General features: G+C 35.5%; 1 protein-coding gene across 2 annotated transcripts in view; it reads left to right on the forward strand.

Annotated features, from left to right (window-relative positions):
* Positions 1–3,742: 3,742 nt before the first annotated feature.
* Positions 3,743–20,053, forward strand: part of LOC149815981 (ARM repeat superfamily protein) — a 183,750-nt gene continuing 167,439 nt past the window's right edge. For both annotated transcript variants that reach the window (XM_089988872.1, XM_089988873.1), the window contains exons 1-7: positions 3,743–4,121; positions 4,205–4,305; positions 10,451–10,661; positions 12,183–12,264; positions 15,452–15,746; positions 17,842–17,935; positions 18,028–18,164. In XM_089988872.1, coding sequence (XP_089844998.1) covers positions 3,974–4,121; positions 4,205–4,305; positions 10,451–10,661; positions 12,183–12,264; positions 15,452–15,746; positions 17,842–17,935; positions 18,028–18,164 — 1,068 coding nt within the window. In that variant the 5' untranslated portion in view covers positions 3,743–3,973. The remainder of the gene's footprint in view (positions 4,122–4,204; positions 4,306–10,450; positions 10,662–12,182; positions 12,265–15,451; positions 15,747–17,841; positions 17,936–18,027; positions 18,165–20,053) is intronic.

The raw sequence follows: 20,053 nt of genomic DNA on the forward strand, positions 1-20,053 counted from the left end.
TATATATATATTGCTACTATACATGAATGCAATTGATTAGTTTATCATATTGTGCAAAATAAAGATTTTTTTTAATTGATTGATTTCTTTTATTAAATTGATATATATATATATATTGCAGATGATGATAAATACAATTGATTAGTTTGTCATGTAAGTGTTTAAAATGGAGAAATTCATTGTAATTAACTGATTTCATTTATTAAATTAATATATATATATATATATAATGATACTATACACGAATGCAATTTATTAGTTTGTCATGTATATATACAAAATGTAAAAATTCAATGCAATTGACTGATTTCATTGATTAAACTGATACATGATTCTCAGTCAATTGATTCAGAAGAGCCAACATTCTGCATGCACCAATTCTACTGGAACCAAGCACACCAATGATTTTTAACACTAACGGAGGAAGCGAAGGAGTTGTTGGATGGAATGCATTTTCATAAATTCTCAAAGATCATGCCATTGAACATCAGTCACTTTCTCTTAGAGGTCATTGTGCAGTTTTAAAATATGGCAACCAACACATTTCAGTCCAGAGATTTTGAGTTGACCATCACGTTGGAGGACATGGCATGAATAACTGAGCTAAAGTGCCTTGGATATCCAGTTCGTGGACAACGGTGAGAAAATTTCAAGCACTTGTATGATATTTATTTGCAAGAAGGTGATGATGTGTTTGAAGCCAATAAGATCAAGTTTTCATGGCTTAGTAGTATTTATGACCTCAGTAAAGCGAAGAAAATGAAGGCAAAATTATCGTGTGTTTAAAGGAAGGGCAATAGTAGGGTGAAAAATATGATGAGAGCATTCTTGCTATACTTTTTGGCTTATGTGTATTCATCGATATTGGTTTGAAATTGGTTCATGCATCGTACATCAAATTATTGGAAGACCTGAATCACATTGATTAATACACATGGATAACGACCACACTTGCACACCTGTATGCAAGTTTGAGTAGCACAAGGAGCGTAAGAAAAAAACCTTATCAGAATGTTGGTGTTGTTGGAGGTATTCATTTTTCGCTATACGCAAACTTTTAATTTATTGTTATTCTTATACATAGTCTGTATTAATCATTGTTATGCAGGTTTAAATATGAAAGCACATATCCATTGAAAGGCCTCAGATGTGTGAGGTTGCCCATGAATTTTCAAGTGTCGTAATGTAGAGTTAGTCATGCAACAAAGAGGGTCGTGATCGAAGATTGGTTGGTCCTCTCATGTCATGTGCCGAGTGCGCTGTATCGTTTTGCAGACTGACTAGGATAAACGTAAGTATTGTTGTTGATATTTTGTATGTTTTTTTAATAAATGCATGTGTGTAGGCTTAACTATAAAGGAAGTGTAGGTAAATTGGTATCAATATAAAGACGCGTTAGAGGAGGAGAATGAAGATGTGGTTGTAGGGCCAAAGGACATCACTAGGAAGGACATTTGTATGCACACCATGAATAAAGTTGAGGGCCAAATGGCCATCCAAATCGTTTGGCAGTTTGGGTTTGTTAAGTAATTAAACAGTCACCATCGCACATTTAGCAAATTTCTATTACATGCCATGAAAGATCAAACGAAGGATTACCTCACGATATTCCTCTTTAAACTTCAAGACTAGAGTGAGAACGATGAAGATATCGACTTGTTGTCCATGAAACGTGCTACTAATGACGATTTTGTAGCCACCCAACATGTTGCATGTTCTTCAACGATAAAAAGGACCTTTCAGGTGGAGAAGAAACTGAAGAGAAACATAGAAAGACCATAAGCAGATTGGAGGGAGAGTTGTCTTTTGCATTTGAAGAAATCTGCGTGTTGAAGAGTATTGTACATACTCAAAAGGATATAGTACGTACTCAAGCCAACCTTCTGGATAATGCAAATAAGGTCATCAAGGAGCTACGATCGTGACAATCACAACATCCTTAACTATAAAAATTCATTTGATTATTTTTTGTTTTTTTGTATATATATATATATATATATATATATTCTAAGATCAACATTGTAATTCATTGATTAGTCATTGATTTATATATAATGACAGTTGAATGCTTCTATGAATGTCTTTTTATTTAAAGTTGTTTGCTTGTATATAATGTCATTGATTGAATGTTCAAATGATTTGAATGTAAAATTAAAATCATTGTTTAATGTTTAAACTAAAACCATTGTCTTGCACTTTAAATGATTTTAATGTTCAAACTGAAAGAACTATAGAATGATTTGTATGTAACGTCATTGTTTATATGTTTTCAAATTATTTGAATATTTAAATAATTTTAATGTCTATTTGCTTACATTCACTTTTATTTGGGTTGTTATATGCGGAAATCCATAGCGGGTTTACATTTGATTTGAGAAATTTGCAAAAAACAAGATTTTTTGCATATTTATCATAATTTCATAAATATTTAAGTATGATATTTGCGATATCTGAAGATTCAAAAATAACTTCATGCGAGAGCATCCAATATATGCAAAAAAGTCAAATATTTGTGAAATTTGTGGTAAGTGTTTCACAAATGCATTTATGCGAAAGAGTGATATTTGAGATTTTCGTGGTTTTAGTTTCACTAAGATTTTGTAATTAAATTTATGCGAGTTCGTGAGTTTTAAATTCACATAAAAAAACCTACGATTCAAGATTTAAGTGGGTGTTGGACATATTCGATAGACAGTATAATTTTATCGTAAAAATGCTTAAAATCACAATTATGAAGGGTAAAAGTGTACTAGCAATGTCATATATTTGCGATTTTGGACATCAAAAAAATATAAAAAAATTATAGGATATTGAAGGAATCACATCAAATTACCCATTAAGTATGGTCAATTTTCATAGACTAAACGTGCAAATCTAACTTTTTGGTAAGATTGGAAGTTCCATATGTGATCTACATATTTGGCTACCTAGGGACTGACCTCTAGATCATGTTTTTTGACATGTATTTAAGTTGGATTTCCTTAAAATTCATTGGTCGACTATGTACCAAATTTTCAAACCTCAAAGATCCTATTAACAAAAAAATTTAAGAGTCAATTCCTATTATTTTGATCATGTTGAATACATCGATTTGATCAAATTTGATAAAGAAAAAAAGCTACCGCCAAAATTATCTCGTTGTTAGGACCATTCAAATACTCTTTGCATGAAATAATGATGTGAGAAAATTTTTATTTGAAAAAACTCTACATAAAGCCCTTTGTGTGAATATATACTTGTAGAGTGGTTGAAATGTAACAACTGAAACTTTGATTAAATATCTAACCAATTCAACAACGCCTAGAAGAGCATTTGCAAACGAGTCGTATATGGATAAGGAAAGGGTTGACCAGACATTGGATCCGACTTTCAATAAACGAGTACCGATCCAGGTTCAGATTCAACTTAGAGCACGTGGTAGAATTCCAAATCTATATATGATCAGACTTCCTTTGGTACTGGATCCACAGAAAGCAGACCGAGCATATGGGTTCTCATGTGAAATAGATAAAATGGGGACAGTCAGGCCTGGTTAGTTACATACTTATTTACCGATTCTGATCTGGGTCCGACTAAACCTACCATTATTTTGTTCTGAATCCAACCCGGATTCCTGGTCCGATAAAATGGGTCGGATAAGTTCGGATCAGGATCTAAAATCCGACCCGATATAACGCTTTAAAAGGCATAACCATCCCGTGTCCGTCCCCACCCCCGTCTGCTTCGCTCTTCAACTCAAAACCTTTCCTTGTAAACCGCCATCTCTGGACTTAGCCCTAAGGCGGGAGTTCTGGCACTCGAATTCCTTGGGAATTTCCTTCAGCAACTGAGCGGATTCCGTTCGGATTCGTGGTGGGGATCAACCAATTTGGAGTTTTGAATCTGCTTCCTTCACCGTTCTGGTTGCGTTCGTCGTTGTTTTTCGGGGGTTTTGATCGGGCTTTCTTAACGGGCTAGAGGGGATCGAGCGGGAATGGAGGACCAAATATGGGAGTCCGATTGGAGGTCGTCGTCGTCGCTGATACTCGCACGCTCGCTCGACGCGTTGCTCGGCGCTCGCCAGAGGGATCTCGACGCCGCGCTCTCTCGCACTGATTTGAAATCTGGGAGGAAATCGGGAGGTAGTTTTTGTTCGGCAGTTTACCCTCAGCTTAGTCACAAACTCCCTCTCTCTTTTTCTCTGTGACTTTTGATTTTTTCTCAGGACCGTTGGATGAACCCCTTCTTTTTCTGCACAAATACGTGAAGGATTGTGTTGAGATGAACAAGCCTTTGGATCATTTTCTCGTTCCGGTGATCGAAAGCGTGAGTCTCTCTCTCTCCTGTTATTCGGCATTCCAGTATCAACATTTGATCACCTTCAATCAATCAATCAAACAACCTGCACAAATAACACAACTCAGGGCACATTTTGTAAAAGGAATTTATTTTCACGCATGGAAGTAAATAACATGTGAAAGTGATTCATAATATTGCGAATCCCGTGATTTAGCTTCTTATGATTTTTTTTACCATATCAAATGTGAGATTCTTTAGTTTGTCATGTTTGTTTTTTACTCTAAGATGGATAGGTAGATAAATAGATAATAGGGCTGGCAATGGGCCATCCCAATTTCTTGAATGGGGGATGGGTTGCCATGGGCCACATATCGACCCGATCTGTTTTCTGTGTCTGCTTTTTGGGCCATATATTATAGTCTTTGCTACCCTCGTGGGTAATGAAACCCCTAGTGAAAAAATGTAAGATTTTAATTTTTTTTTTTTGCACATCTGGCCCTTCAGATCTACATATTAAGTTTAGTACAAACTGACATTTGCATCATGCTTTTTTGTTGTATATGTCAGATTTTATGAGGGTTGAAAAATAAATGCCCTACAATGCATCAAATTTTCAAACCTCAGAAAAAGTAAAAACATATTTTTACGTAAAAAATTGTGATCCAAGGGTCGATTCCTACTATTTTGACCATGCTGAACACATCCATGAGGTCAGATTTGGTCAAAACAGCTTCCCTTACGAGTTATAACTAGGAGGATCCACGTAACACAGATTGTAGCAAGCATATACCCTGGGTATATATATATATATATATATATATATATATATATATATATATATATATATATATATATATATATATATATATATATATATATATATATATATATGCAAAAAAGAAAAAGAAAAAAAGTGTTGAATCAAATACAAAATGTATATCTAATTTCATTTGATTTTGATTATTGATGATTATCATGAACATAAATACGTTATAAATAGGACACTGTGTCCAAGACATCTTAACATATCCTAAACTTGATACCTTGTGTCCAAGACATTTAAGACGCTGGATACTCTATCTCCGGCACATCTTAAAAGTGTCTTAAGTTGAACACTTCATGTCCGTGACACCTAAAAGTATCCTAAATTGGACACTTTGTCTCCAAGGCATTGGGCACTTTGTGTCTTGAATTGAATACTTTGTATTTATAACTTAGACACTATATTATAAGCTGGGCACTTCGTGCCCAAGCATCGGACACTACGTGCTAAGATATGGGCACTTTGTGTCCAAGTGTCGAACACCGTGTGTCATAAAGTAGATAGTTCGTGTCTCCGTGTCGGACACATGACACCCACGACTAGTTTTTTGGACACTTGTACTTCAAAAAACCTTCGTATCCAAAGCATCTCCAGTTGTATCAGACACCAAAACCTTGGGTACCTAGAAGTGTCCATGTAACATAGGCTGCATTCAATTGTATCTACAATTTAGTTGAATCTCACAATGCAAGTGGTTTGGACTGAATCTAACCATGTAGATGTGGATTTAGTGGGAATTGACCCTTAGGTCATTTTCTTTTGATGGAAAACATGCTTTTTGAGTCGGAAGGTGGTGCATTTACAACCTTTGATTTTTGCATCGTTAGAAAAACCTGTACACAGGTTGGATTCCAGTGTTCCAAAAAAGTTCCTACTAAAAATAACTTGTAGATCATCTACAATGTTGGATGCAACATAAACGGCAAAAAATAAAACAACTGGGTTTGCTAGGTCAATTGTGGGTATAGTCAATTGTATATATATATATATATATATATATGAAAAATATTTGTACTAATGAAGGTATGGAACTATTGAGCTAGAAATCATAGGTGCAAGCTATACCACCTCAATCTTACTACATAGATATGTTTAACACAGTGTCATCGATATTGGTGATATTTTGAAAATATTTCGATAATATCGGCAAAATCATGTAAGCCAAAATTATTAGCAAAATATCTTGATTTTATCACAATATTTTTGACAAAAATCTCTCATTTTATATATTTAAGCCATTTTTTATTTTAAAATCTTTTCAAACTTATTTTCTTATATTTTTGCAATAAAAATTGATACAAAGTTTATTATTTTCTTTTCTTTATTGTTATTATATATATTATTTTGATTTTCAATACTCCCGAGATTTTCCTGAGGAAAACCGCTTTTTGAAAATCTCTCCAAGAAAAACCGTTGTGGAGAAATTATCTTGAACAATATAGGTGACTATGGTTTAACATGGTTTGTTTGCTAAGGATTGGATATTGGATTGTATTTTCAGATGTAATAATGCGGTTTCTTGAATTATGAAGTTTTGGTACATTGTGGGCCTTTGATTTTTGACTCCCTTCAAAAACCTGCATTCCTAATCACGTGTTTCCAAATTCATTCTTACTAGACAAACCAAGTAGATCACTTCTGTAAGTTTTGATCTATAAACATTGAAAATTTTTGAATGAATGAATGAATGGTTTGTTTAGTGGAAAATGTGTTTTGGATCATGTGTTTTGTGCCATGTGAGCAGGTTTTCCAAGTGTTTAAAAAATCTATAGTTCACAATGCACTGCAATTTCTCAGCTCAGAAAACTATTTTTTTACATTGAAATGAGACAATCCGAGATACCACTCCAACAAAAAGTCCATGCTAAATGCATCAACGAAGTCAGATTGACTAGACAAAACTTGCATGTATGATTTCTAATTAGATAGATGTTAGGCGTGGATCTAGGAAGGAAGAATAATGGGGGAGAATTGAGAGTAAAGAGAGGGACTGGTTGGGAAAGAGGGTCGGCTAGTGTAGGAGAAGAGAGGGAAATGGAAGAAGATGGCTTGGAAATGGAGAGAGTTTAGGAAAATGGCTATATCTCAAGTTTGGAAAATCGGATTGGGACAAGGTTTGAGAGAGACTCACGCTTCTCCATATGTGAGGACTGGCTGCATTAAGCACTTGAATCATCTATTGGATGAATTGTTGAAAACTTTATCTTAGTCTCCTTTGCTATCGACTCACTCCACACCTGAATCAAGCAGAAAACTTTTCTCTATGAAGCATGATACTTCTAACATTATCAAATTTCGGTCTTAGAGCCATGAAAGATTCAATAACTTGATACTTATCTACCTTTTTGTTTCTTTCTAATTGACAGTTCTTACATTCATCACACCTTGCACACAAAAACAGAGAATCCAATAGAGCAAGAACAACCCATACTTACTGCACTTCTGTGTAAAAGGCCTGCAACATATTTCTTACTAAAACCATTATAAAGGACAAATATATAAGGTCCGATTGATGAAACACTTGAACACCAGAGAAGGAGAACCGTCAGATCATCATTGGTTATAGATGTTGCACCTTCCTTTGGTTTCACGGTCCTCCTTCCTGTGACTATATATATATCCTCTAATTTTTTTTCTGGTTCTGCCCTTGGTTGTGATCCTCTCCCTATGGGAGGACTAGCTGCATCACACACTTTAATCATCTATTTGATGAATTGTTGAAAAAATTATCTTAGTTTCTTCTGCTATCAAGTCACTCCAAGCCTGAGTCACACAGAGAACTTTTCTATATGAAGCATGACACTTCTAACATTATCAAATTTTGGTCTTTCTGCTATCAAGTCACTCCAATAACTTGATACTTATCTACTTTTTCGTTTCTTTCTAATTGACAGTTCTTATATTCATCACACCTTGCACGCATAGACATAGAATCCAATAGAGCAAGAACATCCCACACTTGCTGCACTTCAGTGTAAAAGGCCTGTACTGTCTTACTCTCTTGCCTAAGTCCTCTCAACTCTTGCACGAACTGGATACCCACTTGTTCAGTTTGTTGACATACTTGAGCCGGAAAACTGCATTGTTCCTTTGCATCTTGAAATTTAGTCAAGTTGATAGCAATGTATTGCTCCACAGACCCTAACCACTATGATAAGACCTGAATGTTGTTTATCTCCCATTCCTTACTTTTTCTTTATATTTGCCTCACCAACAAGAGGTTTCTTTGCTGTTCCATCAGGATAGCCACCAAGAATCTTCCTTTTAGTTATAGTTTGTATAAACTGTGCTCAACTTTTGACATGATCAATTGAATAAGGTCATTTTATCCATTTCTCATATCCCAATCAGCCACCAAGTAGACCACCCTTGTTTCTGCAAGTAGAGCTGTCAACTCACACAAAATATACCAAACAAGGCTGATTTCCAAGGAGCCACCAAGTAAATGAGCCTTCTCTCTGCAAGTACAGTTGTCAAGTCACAAAATACACCAAACAAGGCAAACTTATTTTGCTTTCTCACTCAAATATAACTCAACATACAAAATATTCCAATTAAGTCAAAATCCAAGATAATACAAGGGAGAACATGCTACTGCCAGCCTTATCAAAGTAGAATCAATTTCTTAATATGGAGTCATCATGATAAAAACAACCTATTTCCAAGCTTTACCAAACATCCTTAATAGGATCAAAGCCCCAAGCCAAAACTCACAGCATGATTTAGATCCAAGGAAAATTTTCAGTTAAACAGAATTTTTCTAATTTTTTTTCAGAAAGCTGAAAAATTCGTCTTTCACAATATTAACCCAAGTAACCAAATCTGGAATGTCAAACCTTCAATCAACTACTCATCTCATCAACAACAATGCTCAATTACACAAAAGTTATTGCTAGTTTCTAGGCATTACACCTTGTGCTGACATCAACACATAGGTGATGTTGCTTGAGAAAAAAATTACTTCCACCCCCGCCAAGCTCGCGCCGCTCGTGTTCCCGCGCTTGTCAACGTCATAGAAGGGGCTACCTAAGCTTGAGAGTTTCGGTGGTTCCCGCCTCTGAATTCGATTTTCTTTTAGGTCTAAACTACGAAGGTACAAAACTCTCTCCAACGATGTCGCCCAAAACAAAGATCGAGGATTCCTGATTCGGCTGATCCTTGCTTGTCGGAGGAGGAAAGGCTCTTTACCTTGAAGAATGGTCCCCACTCTCTCTCGAAATTCGGATCCATTTTAAAAATATATTTTAAGTGAAAAACCTTGCTTTCTTTCGATTTTTCCAAAACCCGCGAGGAAGGTGTTCACATTAACATGAAAATGACCATTTACATGAAACACTGCTCGATGCACCATGGTTAGGCGATGTTGCCTCATGAGGAAGCTCGCCGTCTGACTCATCAGAGGAAGAAGTTGATGTTCCCCGACTCTGATCGTCGTCTCCAAGACGAGTGACAAGAGGAGTTGGAGTACTCGCAACAGCCGCCCTGCGCTTAGGATGATGCACATATCGTCCCCGCCCTCGTGTCATCTGTTTCTCATTTAAAACAACTGCAAAATTAGCTTTGATATATAACTCCAAGTTGTTTGACTAGAAATCCTAATTCAAAAACATAAGCGTAGTTACCTAGTAAAGGTCCAAGACTCACCTTCAAATTGATCCAAGCAATCTCCTCAGTCTTCCTAGTGACCAAGATAACATGTTCAAGGTAGGGTTTGAAGATGGTTCTAAAACTTATGGATATGAAGAAATCCCATATGAATCATCGATATGCTTTTCAGACTTACCTCTAAAGTTCCCATCAACTGTTCCAATTTTAAAGGAGTGATTTAACCTTAGGCAGCCATGAACTTGAGGCACTGTTGAGTGATGAAATTCTGAAGGAAGTCTTTGAAGTGAAAAGAGGAAGTGCATTAGGAACTGATGGTTTTCCAAGGATCTTTGATCAGATGTATTTGAATATTGTAAGGAATGACATATATAATATTGTTTATCATTTTTTTTTATTTCAGAAAAATCTTGAGAAAAACGCTACCCATACTTTACTCATCTTTAAGAGTTTGCGAGTTTTCAGGATGATGGAATTTAGGCCTATTAGTTTATATAATTTTGTCTACAAGGTCATCTCCAAAATGTGTAGCATCCTTCAACACATCATTTCTCTAAATCAAAGAGTTTTTCCAAGTACTGAAACTATAAAATGTGCTACCATGTTGTGGATGGTGACGTGCTATCATCATTTGGTAGTTTACATGTCCCCACATCAGCATGGTAGAAGGCAACTAATTTGCTTTTCTTTGTATTCAAAATTTTTATGACCTATTTTATGTACTGAAACTATGTTTCTTCGCAGGTAGTGAAGTCCAGAGGTTCAAAAAGGTGCAAGCAAATACTGAGCATTATCCAATGGCTTTTTGAAGATGATGATCTTTTCTTTGCTTTTGCTAGCGACCTTGTGGGGATTATCACAAGGAAAGTAGACCACTATATTTCACTTGGGTGGTGCATCCTAATTGGTAGCCTGGTCTCTCATGAGTTTGCTGCAAGCAAATTACCAGAAATAGGTAACATCATGTAGTGCTTTACAAATTTATCCCTATTTGTGGGTGCATAAGTAGAATATGGAGTTTCCAAGTAAATTAGGTTGCATAAAATAATTGTACATTGACACTTGGTCTCTGAAGCTTGCTTTTAGCTGAAATAAGAGTTCTGTTCCTTGCTATGCAGGCCTTGAGTTTCTTAAGAAATGTATTTCTATTTCATTGTTCATACCCTTTTTCTTGGTCCACTAGGTGCTATGACAGCCTTAAAATGATTTTTAATAATAATATTCTTAGTAATGACTTTTCAACTTTTCATAAAAAAGTGGAAGCAAATCTTCCTGTCTTTTGTTAATTTAATGATATTAACTCTTTTAATGATTGATTCTCTATGTTTTAGTATTTTATGTGATATGATATGATTAAATTAAATTAGTCAATAAAATGTGCTCTTGAATCAAAGCAAATGATGTGTTATGTGAGATCAGGGTCTTATCATCATACACAGAGTGGATGGGTGTATGAGTGCCTGTGTGCACATGTGATGTGTGTATATGTTGTGCACGGGTGCATGCTTGTGCATGTACAATGTGTGTGTGTGTGTCTGTATGAACATTGAGACAAAATAAGGAGAAAACACTCATGAATGCACGTGTATGCGCATGCGTGTCCGCGCACACACGTGTATTAGCTGTGACATTTTAATGTGAATTGGATGTTAATTTAATATATTGTTAGGATTTTTGTGTTTAAGTTATTTAGCTTTATTCATATTGATAGTTCTATGTTTGTTTTGTTGTTTTTAATTTTTTTCACTTTAGGTTATGAAAATAACGGTTTTACAGTGCTTACGATATGCTATATTTCTTCGATCTGGATATCGTTGATTAAAATTTTATGTTGCATACAATTTTCTTATTAATTTTAGCAATTCATTTGAAAATTTTAAATTTTTTTATTTTAATTTAGGTACCCACGAGGCTGAGTAGTCCTTTTAGGGGTCTATGGACTATTGCTTTTAACTACATAGGCAGTAAGGATTCTATCATAAACTCTTGAAAGTGGTTGGTGTAGCTTGCACTACAAGGAGTGATGTGTGAAGTTGAATTGATGAATTTGGTAGGTGTACTTGGGTGGTTTCATTTGTGTCTGAAACCAAGCAACATGGGTATGTCCCCAGGGATGCATGCCTATGTTTGACACGGGTACGGGGGGGGGGGGGTATTCTCTTGTACGGGTCGGATTGAACACAACTCAAACTTGACCTAGAAAACATGTTTTTTTCTTTTTCCTTCTTTAAACTGTTTGACTGGTGTCTAGGGGCATACCTATTCCCAGAGGCATACCCTTGCGTGTCGATGCAGGTGGCTCACTCCCTTAGACATACCCTTGTTATATAGGCTAAGATTGTAGGCTTTCTTGTTCTATTGTATAGATGTAGTTTTTTAATTGCTTTGTCTTCTTTGCCTAGTCAAAAGTTAGGTGTTTCAAGTTTTGTAGGCTAATGCAAATGTTCTAATGTTTATAATATTTGATTTATCACAGGTAAACCTAGCAGGCTTCTGAAATTTCTAAAGATTCTTAGCGAGTCAATTGCACGCCTTTCATCCATTGTTTCTGAAGGAAGGTTGGGTTTGCTCATAATGAAAAACTATAGAGCTTGTGCTGTTGAGAATCATTGAAATGAGTAATGTATCAAAGTTGATTTATTTTCGTAGTGTTTACCTTTTTGCTGTTTTATCGATGCATGCTAATTTATTCTGAGTTCATGTTGCAAGAGAAAGTGGTCATATCTTTGGACACACAATGGCATCCCTGCATAAATGCATGTATGTGCACACACACAAACATGTATCCCCACAGGCATGTAATGGACAATTAGGATCTCATAAAGGCTGGGATATATTCCAAGGCACACTTTTGGCAACCCAATTGCATGCTGGATGGTTGCATCAATAACTTGGATGACCCTGTTTAGCATCTTTTATGAACAATTTTGTTGGTATGCACTTGAACCTATTAATTTGATATTGCAGATGCTAAGATGTGTAACATGCTGAAATCCCTTGCATGCCTGTATCTTTTCAGTTTCATTTAGAAGGTTACAAGCTTTGTCCAACCTTTTACTTGAGGATGGTGAAATAATGTGTTGGGTTAGTAGAATCTAGTGAATGTACAATTTTTCTGTGCTGTAACAAACACGCACAACAGCTGTTGACTCAACTTCAATGCCAAACAGAGAATGGGTACTTCCTAATTCTTTAATTTGAACTGTTCACGTGGGGATCTCATTGGTGATAGTAATTGAGCTAACTGTAATAAACAAATCATCAGCATTAACATATCAGCTTCCATCCTTCAGTTTTTGTGACTGAGGAAATAGTTTACTGCTGCCTTATCAAAGACTTAAAAAAACCAGGTTGTTGAGGCTTTCTCCACTATACTTGACTGTGTTCTTCTTGTTGATTTGGCTTCATCTACTGGGATATATACTTCGTTCCTTGTTTTGATTTGCTTGCAGGCAATGTTATTAAAAAAGTGTCTCGCCTTGAGGCGAGGCCCTTTGTGCCTTGAGGTGCACGTCTCAGTGCAAAAGGCAACTAGCATGCGGCTCGAGGTGCCTCAAATTCATTGGGTCAAAGCCCCCGTTTGACCCAAATCCAACTTATAAAAAAAAAGGGGAGCCCCGATGGTTAGGGCACCCCCCCTCCCCTCTCTCTCTCGCTGAAAGAAGATGACGAAGAAGAGCAGGAGGTATGTAACCCCCCTCTCTCCTCTCTCTTGTCTCTTCTTCTCCTTCTTCCATTTTTCTCCTTTCTTCCTCTCTCCTTTCTTCTTCTTTTTGTGTTCCCTTCTTCCCTCCTTCATTTTCTTCTTCCGTTCTTCTTGCGTTCTCCTTCTCCTTCTGTCTCCTTCTTCTTCTGTTTCTTCCGTTCTTCTTCTACTTCTTCCAGTCTTCTGCTTCTTTCGTTCTTCTTCTCCTTCTTCTTCTTCCATCATTCTTTTTCTTCCCTCTTTATTTTCTCCCTTTTCTCTTCTTTTTCTTCAAAATGATTGGATTTTTTTTTTTGCAATTAATTGACTGTATATAAAAATTGTATATGCCAATTTTGTTAGTTTGTTTATATAAAAACCGTATATGCATGTGATTGTGTATGCACGTGTAATTGACTCTTAGATCATGAAAATTATAAAAATATTGTTAAATGAAAATGTTTGTTTTTTTGTTTGTGAGACTAAGTGTAGATATGGATTATTATGTGTGATTTTAGTAGTTTGATATGACTAATTTTTCAAACAAGCATGCATGAAAAATGAGCCTAACGTCTGTTTAGAACTTTAGATGAATATGTGTCCATTATATGATGATGTTGAGGAATTTGATTTATTAGTGATTTTGTTAAATTTTCATTGAATACTCATATTTTATTTCTTAGATACTTACGTAGATCAAGTTGTTGTGTTAATATTACTTTTACATGTTAATCTTATATTTTTCGGCATTTATTTGAGATTTTCTATTTTTTGTTGGTTGTTGCTTCATCAAATTTTTTTTCTTTTATTTATTTGTATTTTTAGATATTTTTTCAAAAGTTTTTATGTTTTTTTTTAAATTGAGGCTTATGCTTTATGCCTTGAGGCTTATGCCTCACTTCGGTTTTTGGTGGAGCACTTTGCTACACTTCAACACTTTTCACATCATTGCTTGCAGGCCTATTTTTTTTTTAACTTGTATGCGTGTGGGCATGAAATGTGTGTGCAGACGTCCACACATGCAAACGTGTGTGCATGCTATTTTAGATCACTTACATTTTTTTGAATCATCAGCAAACTATGGCCTACACTTTTATCCAAGGTTGTATCGTATCATTACTCATATCGGTTAGGCCCAAAAAATGATATGTAGCTAGCGTATCATAAAAAATCATAATTTTCATTAAACGTTTTCTAAAAATTTCAAAAAAATCAAGAAAATTCAGAAAAAAATAGTAAAAATTCAAAAAAAAATCATAACACATGAAACAATGATGAATTGCACAAAATACAACCATAAAATCACATATGAATCATTTATGTCTATGAGTTGCATAAGACATTATGAAACATTAACTATCTCACAAGAACAATGCAAAATATTAAATATCTTGCAATTAATAACATGCCACATGACTCATACTTTCATATTACATAAACAAAAACAAAATAACCAAGTTTATGAATACTAGAGTATTAAATAACAAAGTTTTTGAAAATATAACCTCAATCATCATCATCATCATTATCTTATTCTTGAAAAAACCACAAAAGGCCTTTCCCTTGCGCAAGGATTGGCCACCAAAGCGCTCTCACGACTCTTAGGGTGCGTGGATAACTCTCTAATAGCCTCTACACAAATGAGGAAGTCAGCCCTCAAGATGTATTTATAACCCAAAAAATAAAAAAATATGATTCGGCCCTTTTAAAAGTGCGCCGAAGGTGTATCATACGATACTCCCTGTATCGTACGATACAGCTCAATACAGGGCTGTATCCTACGATATACCCGATACGGATACAATACACACTCGTATCACGATATGAGTGTGTATCATATCAATTTTCCCATAGTTACGATACATATCGTATGATACGGTATGGTGTGATACATACGACATTGCTTTTATCAGCTACTTGTCATCTATGAAAACATTCTCTGGTTGATTCGTAAGCATCTGCAAAAAGTGATACATTTCTATTGCTTTCTTGGATTGATGAATAATTGCTGTTACCACTTTTAGTTTTAGGTGCTAATTTGTAACTGCTTTTGCTTGCAGCATTCAGTGTGATGGTTATGAATTGCCAACACGTCTTTCTGTTGCTGCAGCTGATTGCATTCTTGTCCTTACTGAAGCTTTTACTGAGAAACAACTGATTCCCAATATTTCAAGTCATCAACGTCCAAAGTCTCGGCTGAATGCAAAGCACCAGCTGATCACCATGTTGCCTTCTGCTACCAGCGAGGCTGGGAATGTTGTCAGTTCTTCATATGGTTCAGAATTCATCGAAATGAAGTTGTTACTGTGGGATCATTTGGATGAAATCATTTTCCTTGTTCAGAAATTACAAGCTGTATGTATTGAGGGTTCTGAACCTATGTCACATGGGTGCGGGTGCGGGAGTGTGTCACTTTCAAAAACCTTGGGTGCGGCAAAAAATATATATATATATATATATATATATATAATTTTTAAGTTTTAACAGTTAACAACATTAACACTAATGAATGTTTATCTTGGGCATGACCGAGTCAAGCTAGGTCAATTCGGGTTGGGTCAGGCCTACTCAACCCCCACTTTCATCCCTACACTGCAGTGCGTAAAACATAAATGGACATGATATTTTACCGGTCAAAGCAATTAACTTTTCTAATGCATTTATTGATTACTTATATATAGAGAGAGATAGAGTAATTAGTGGGAACTGAGCAGTTCGTTCCTTTGTAGAATTAATTCCCAAGATAAAAGTAACTAAAAATCATGTAGAATTAATTCTTCTTTCATTTTCCATGAAACCCCTTAAGTAACCATTAGTGGTAACGTCCTTATTTTTTCCATGATGCCTAGGAACATGTATCGGCTAGTATTTACCAACCAAATACAAGTTACAAGAAGAAAACACAAGTTACGTTAAAAAATTGGGTGAAAACGACCTTGGACGCACTGGGTGCCGCACCCGCGTCGCGCCGACTCGCATGCGGCACCTGCTTTGCCGAGTCCCTGTGACTTAGTTCTGAACATTGTGATACCATTTAGATTTTCCTGGTATTTTTTTTGGAAGAAATTAGCTTCATCTGAGTTTCAAAGTGGATGCTTTGCTGCATGACTGCTACTCATGAGGGTATCCACTAACCGCTCTGTTGCAATGACATAAATTGATTTGCTCTTGGTGACGATCCATCATCATGAGCTCTTAATGAGTATTGGGTGAACTTCCACTATATACAATTGATTTGTTGAAGGCAGTCCTTGTGCTTTATGTTTTATTGTTCATGCTTTCTAAGATGAAAGAACCTTTTTGTGCATTAAATGTAGATAATAGTTGATCATAGTAAAATTGAGGGGAAGCGCTAATTTAGTTGCATTTCTTATCTCAACCATTGTTCATTCATGACTGTTCTTATCCTTGTCTTTTGGTGTGATTAGGAGGGTAATTTGAGAACTCGTATTTGCTCTCTATAATTTCAAGAAAGATTAATTTAATCAAGTTAATAAATTATTCATGTTTTGTCTCTTTCCTAGTTGTGTTTACTACAAAACAAAGGAAGGCATCTCCTAAGGCAAAGTAGGGACAAAGAAAGCTGTAGTTGTCCCTAGATTCTATCTATGGTTAACTATCATATTCTAGTATTTGACTTGCCATTGATGTCCGTTTGCTAGTTTCTTGGAAGTTGTTTCTATTTGCATAGCATAGATGTTCTGAAATCAACAAAACCTTTTAATTTGTCTGCAAACACTATTTAAAGGTTCTGATTGGTTACTAAATAGCGCAGTATCCTTGATCAGTTCTATAAAATACCACATGATCTTGGTCAGCTTTGTCAATTTGAAAATAAGTACAACCTCCGGGTTTGCTATTGTTTTTATTGGCTCTAATATAGTGGATCCAGGTTTGGTCCATGTGGATCAGAACCACAGACTTACTGGAAGGGATAAAAAGACCTCTAGATTTTTTTTATTTTTTTTAATGGTCTCCAATACAACAGATCTAGGTTTATTCCATACACAAGAACAACAGTCTTGTGCAGCTTTGGATCCTTTTTGAGGAAGCAGATAATTTCAATCCAGATTTACAATTAGGAGTACAGATACACTCATAACTACTTTGGTTTATCCCTGTTTCTATGCATGTCCTGGTGTATTTTTTGTTGACATATTATTAAACTTCCACACATTGTTCACATTATCTCTAGAAATTCTTGAGGTGTTCTTTGTTGCACATGGATCCATAATCCATGTCCATTGAGATGAATATTGGTTTGAGTAGAGTTTTATATTCCAGAGCCCCTGAATCAGAAATTTCCTAAAGGATTGACTATTAGCATTTTGTGAGCATTCTAACTTGTATCATGTGTAGCAGTCAACTTGAATGGGTTTGGTTTTAAAAGTAAATTTTTTTTTCTACATGTTACTCTGATGTGCTACCATATTCTTGCCTTTCCATGTAGTGGAACAGAAAAAGCAGGCCCTTACATGCAAAAGGGTTGGCACAAGTGCTGAAGTGGTTGCTAGTTTTTAGAGGAAGTTCTCAAGATGAGCCAGGTCTTTACAAATTGTCTTATCTCCTTCTTATCATCTTGTATACAATATCAATGATTTTGTACTTTTTGTTGCTTATTTTGCATTTTTTTCAGACGAATTAGTAATTAAGACAGGTCAGTCCTTGCTTGCCTCTTGTTGGAAACACTATGTAAAGCTTCTGCGTCTGGAGGACAACACAATCTCTTCAAATTTCAAGGATATGCTGGGCCAATATCTTGAGGCCATGCAGGTCACAGTTTATATAAATTATATTCAATGCAAGAATGGATGTCAATGTGGAAATTATTTACTAAGTACTTGGACTTGCCTCTATTCATTTATCATGATTAACAATACATCTTTTTCTTCCTTTTGCACATATTTATGCATGCATGCATACATGTGTGTGTATGTGTGCGCACATGCACATGTATTTGTTGAAGGCCTTATGACTAATGAGATCTCAAAATTTGGTGATGGAATTTATGGATTGCATTCTGGCATTTGTTGGTCATCTAAGTCATAAGGGCACACAATTTTAGTTGTAAGTACCCATGCCAAAGAGATTCTGTTTCTATACAGGCTCAATATGAGTTCAATATGTAGAGGTATGGTCAAAATTGTATCCAGTTTGACCATATCCTGCCCATTTTGTACTAATGGAATTGGTATGTCAAAGCTCCACAGTCAAAACACTCATGAACCCCATATAACTTATCCATTTTGGTATATGGATTTACCACTTTGATCTTAATTTTTAATGTCAAGGTTCAAAACTATGGTAAAATACCAAGACACATCAAATTTGCAAAAAATAAATTTCAAATGCCAAGCCCAAGTTGATATTGGCAGCATGCTTTACAGAATGTGGAAGATACTTTTGAGGCCTCCCTTTCATAATGGAGAAAGGGCTTCTTTGCTCTTGTTCCTGTGGATATGGGACCGAGAAAACAACACCACAAAAAGATACTAATAAATGACATACTGATTAATTCATCAACTTCTTTTCAACATAGTTATCACCTTCATTTTTCAGTCATTTTCTTTCCCCCCTTTGAATATCATTGCATATGCAAGGATAAGAACTAAACATGTTGCACATGCTCATAAAAATGCATTGGTATGCTATTGTGGTGATTGTGTTGCTCTTTTAAAATTACATACTATGGTTGATTTCCAAAGAGACATGTAACAGGTTTAGTTAATAAATCTTAAATAGATTAGTAGTTTCATGGAATATGACAACTTTGATTCCTTTTATTACATATTCTAAAAATCTTCTCAGTTCACTTCTTAAATGCTTTCTAGTCACTTATCGCTTCCCACTACATATGTGCATATAAACCCCTTGTTTCTCGCTTCCGCTCACTGCCTTGCTTCTTGATTCTGCTTTCCTCTTTGGCAGCTTTGGTTGAGACAGGATTTGCATTGATGGTAACTCTACTAATGTTGAACCTTCAATTGTTTCTGATAGCCAAGAGTGGGTTTGAGTGTAAGATCCCTCTATTAAGATACTGCAACTGTACCCAGTCCCACCATCTTATTCTACCGATCTTGAGCCTTTAATTGTGATAGCATTTCTAGATATATATGGGGCTGGTGTTCCACATAGGAGCAAATTTTAAAATTTGTATATTTTGTGACCATATATGTGTGTATGTGTATATGTTTGTAAATATGTATGTATACCATATGTATATAAATACATGTACATTTGTATATGCAGTATGTATATCCATTTATTCTTTGTATTTAATTTTTTGTATTTCTTTTTTAAATGTAGCTGTAGGGCTAGCCATTAGGCCACTTCTAATGGCTAGCCTTCTTCTTCCTTCTTGTAGGGGCAGAGTGCCCACTTGTATATTACGTATGATCTATGCATATTTTGAAAGAAATAAAATGATTATTTTTTATGTGTGTATGCCCTTAGTGGTCTACGCTGTATGGCCCTTAGTGGCTTTCTGAGTGTGGGCTTCTAGAAGACTTTTACTTATGAAAGCACTTTGTGCTTGTGGACTTGCTTCATTAAAAGGTCAAAATACAAATGTTTTTCATTTATATGGATTTGATTTCATGGATTATAGGAAGATGTTATAGCAATATCTGTAATGTTGTAGAACATGTTTCTATGACCACTAA

Source organism: Nuphar pumila, chromosome 15 (assembly GCF_984573655.1).
Source record: "Nuphar pumila chromosome 15, dmNupPumi1.hap1.1, whole genome shotgun sequence".
Classification (NCBI taxonomy): Eukaryota; Viridiplantae; Streptophyta; class Magnoliopsida; order Nymphaeales; family Nymphaeaceae; genus Nuphar; species Nuphar pumila.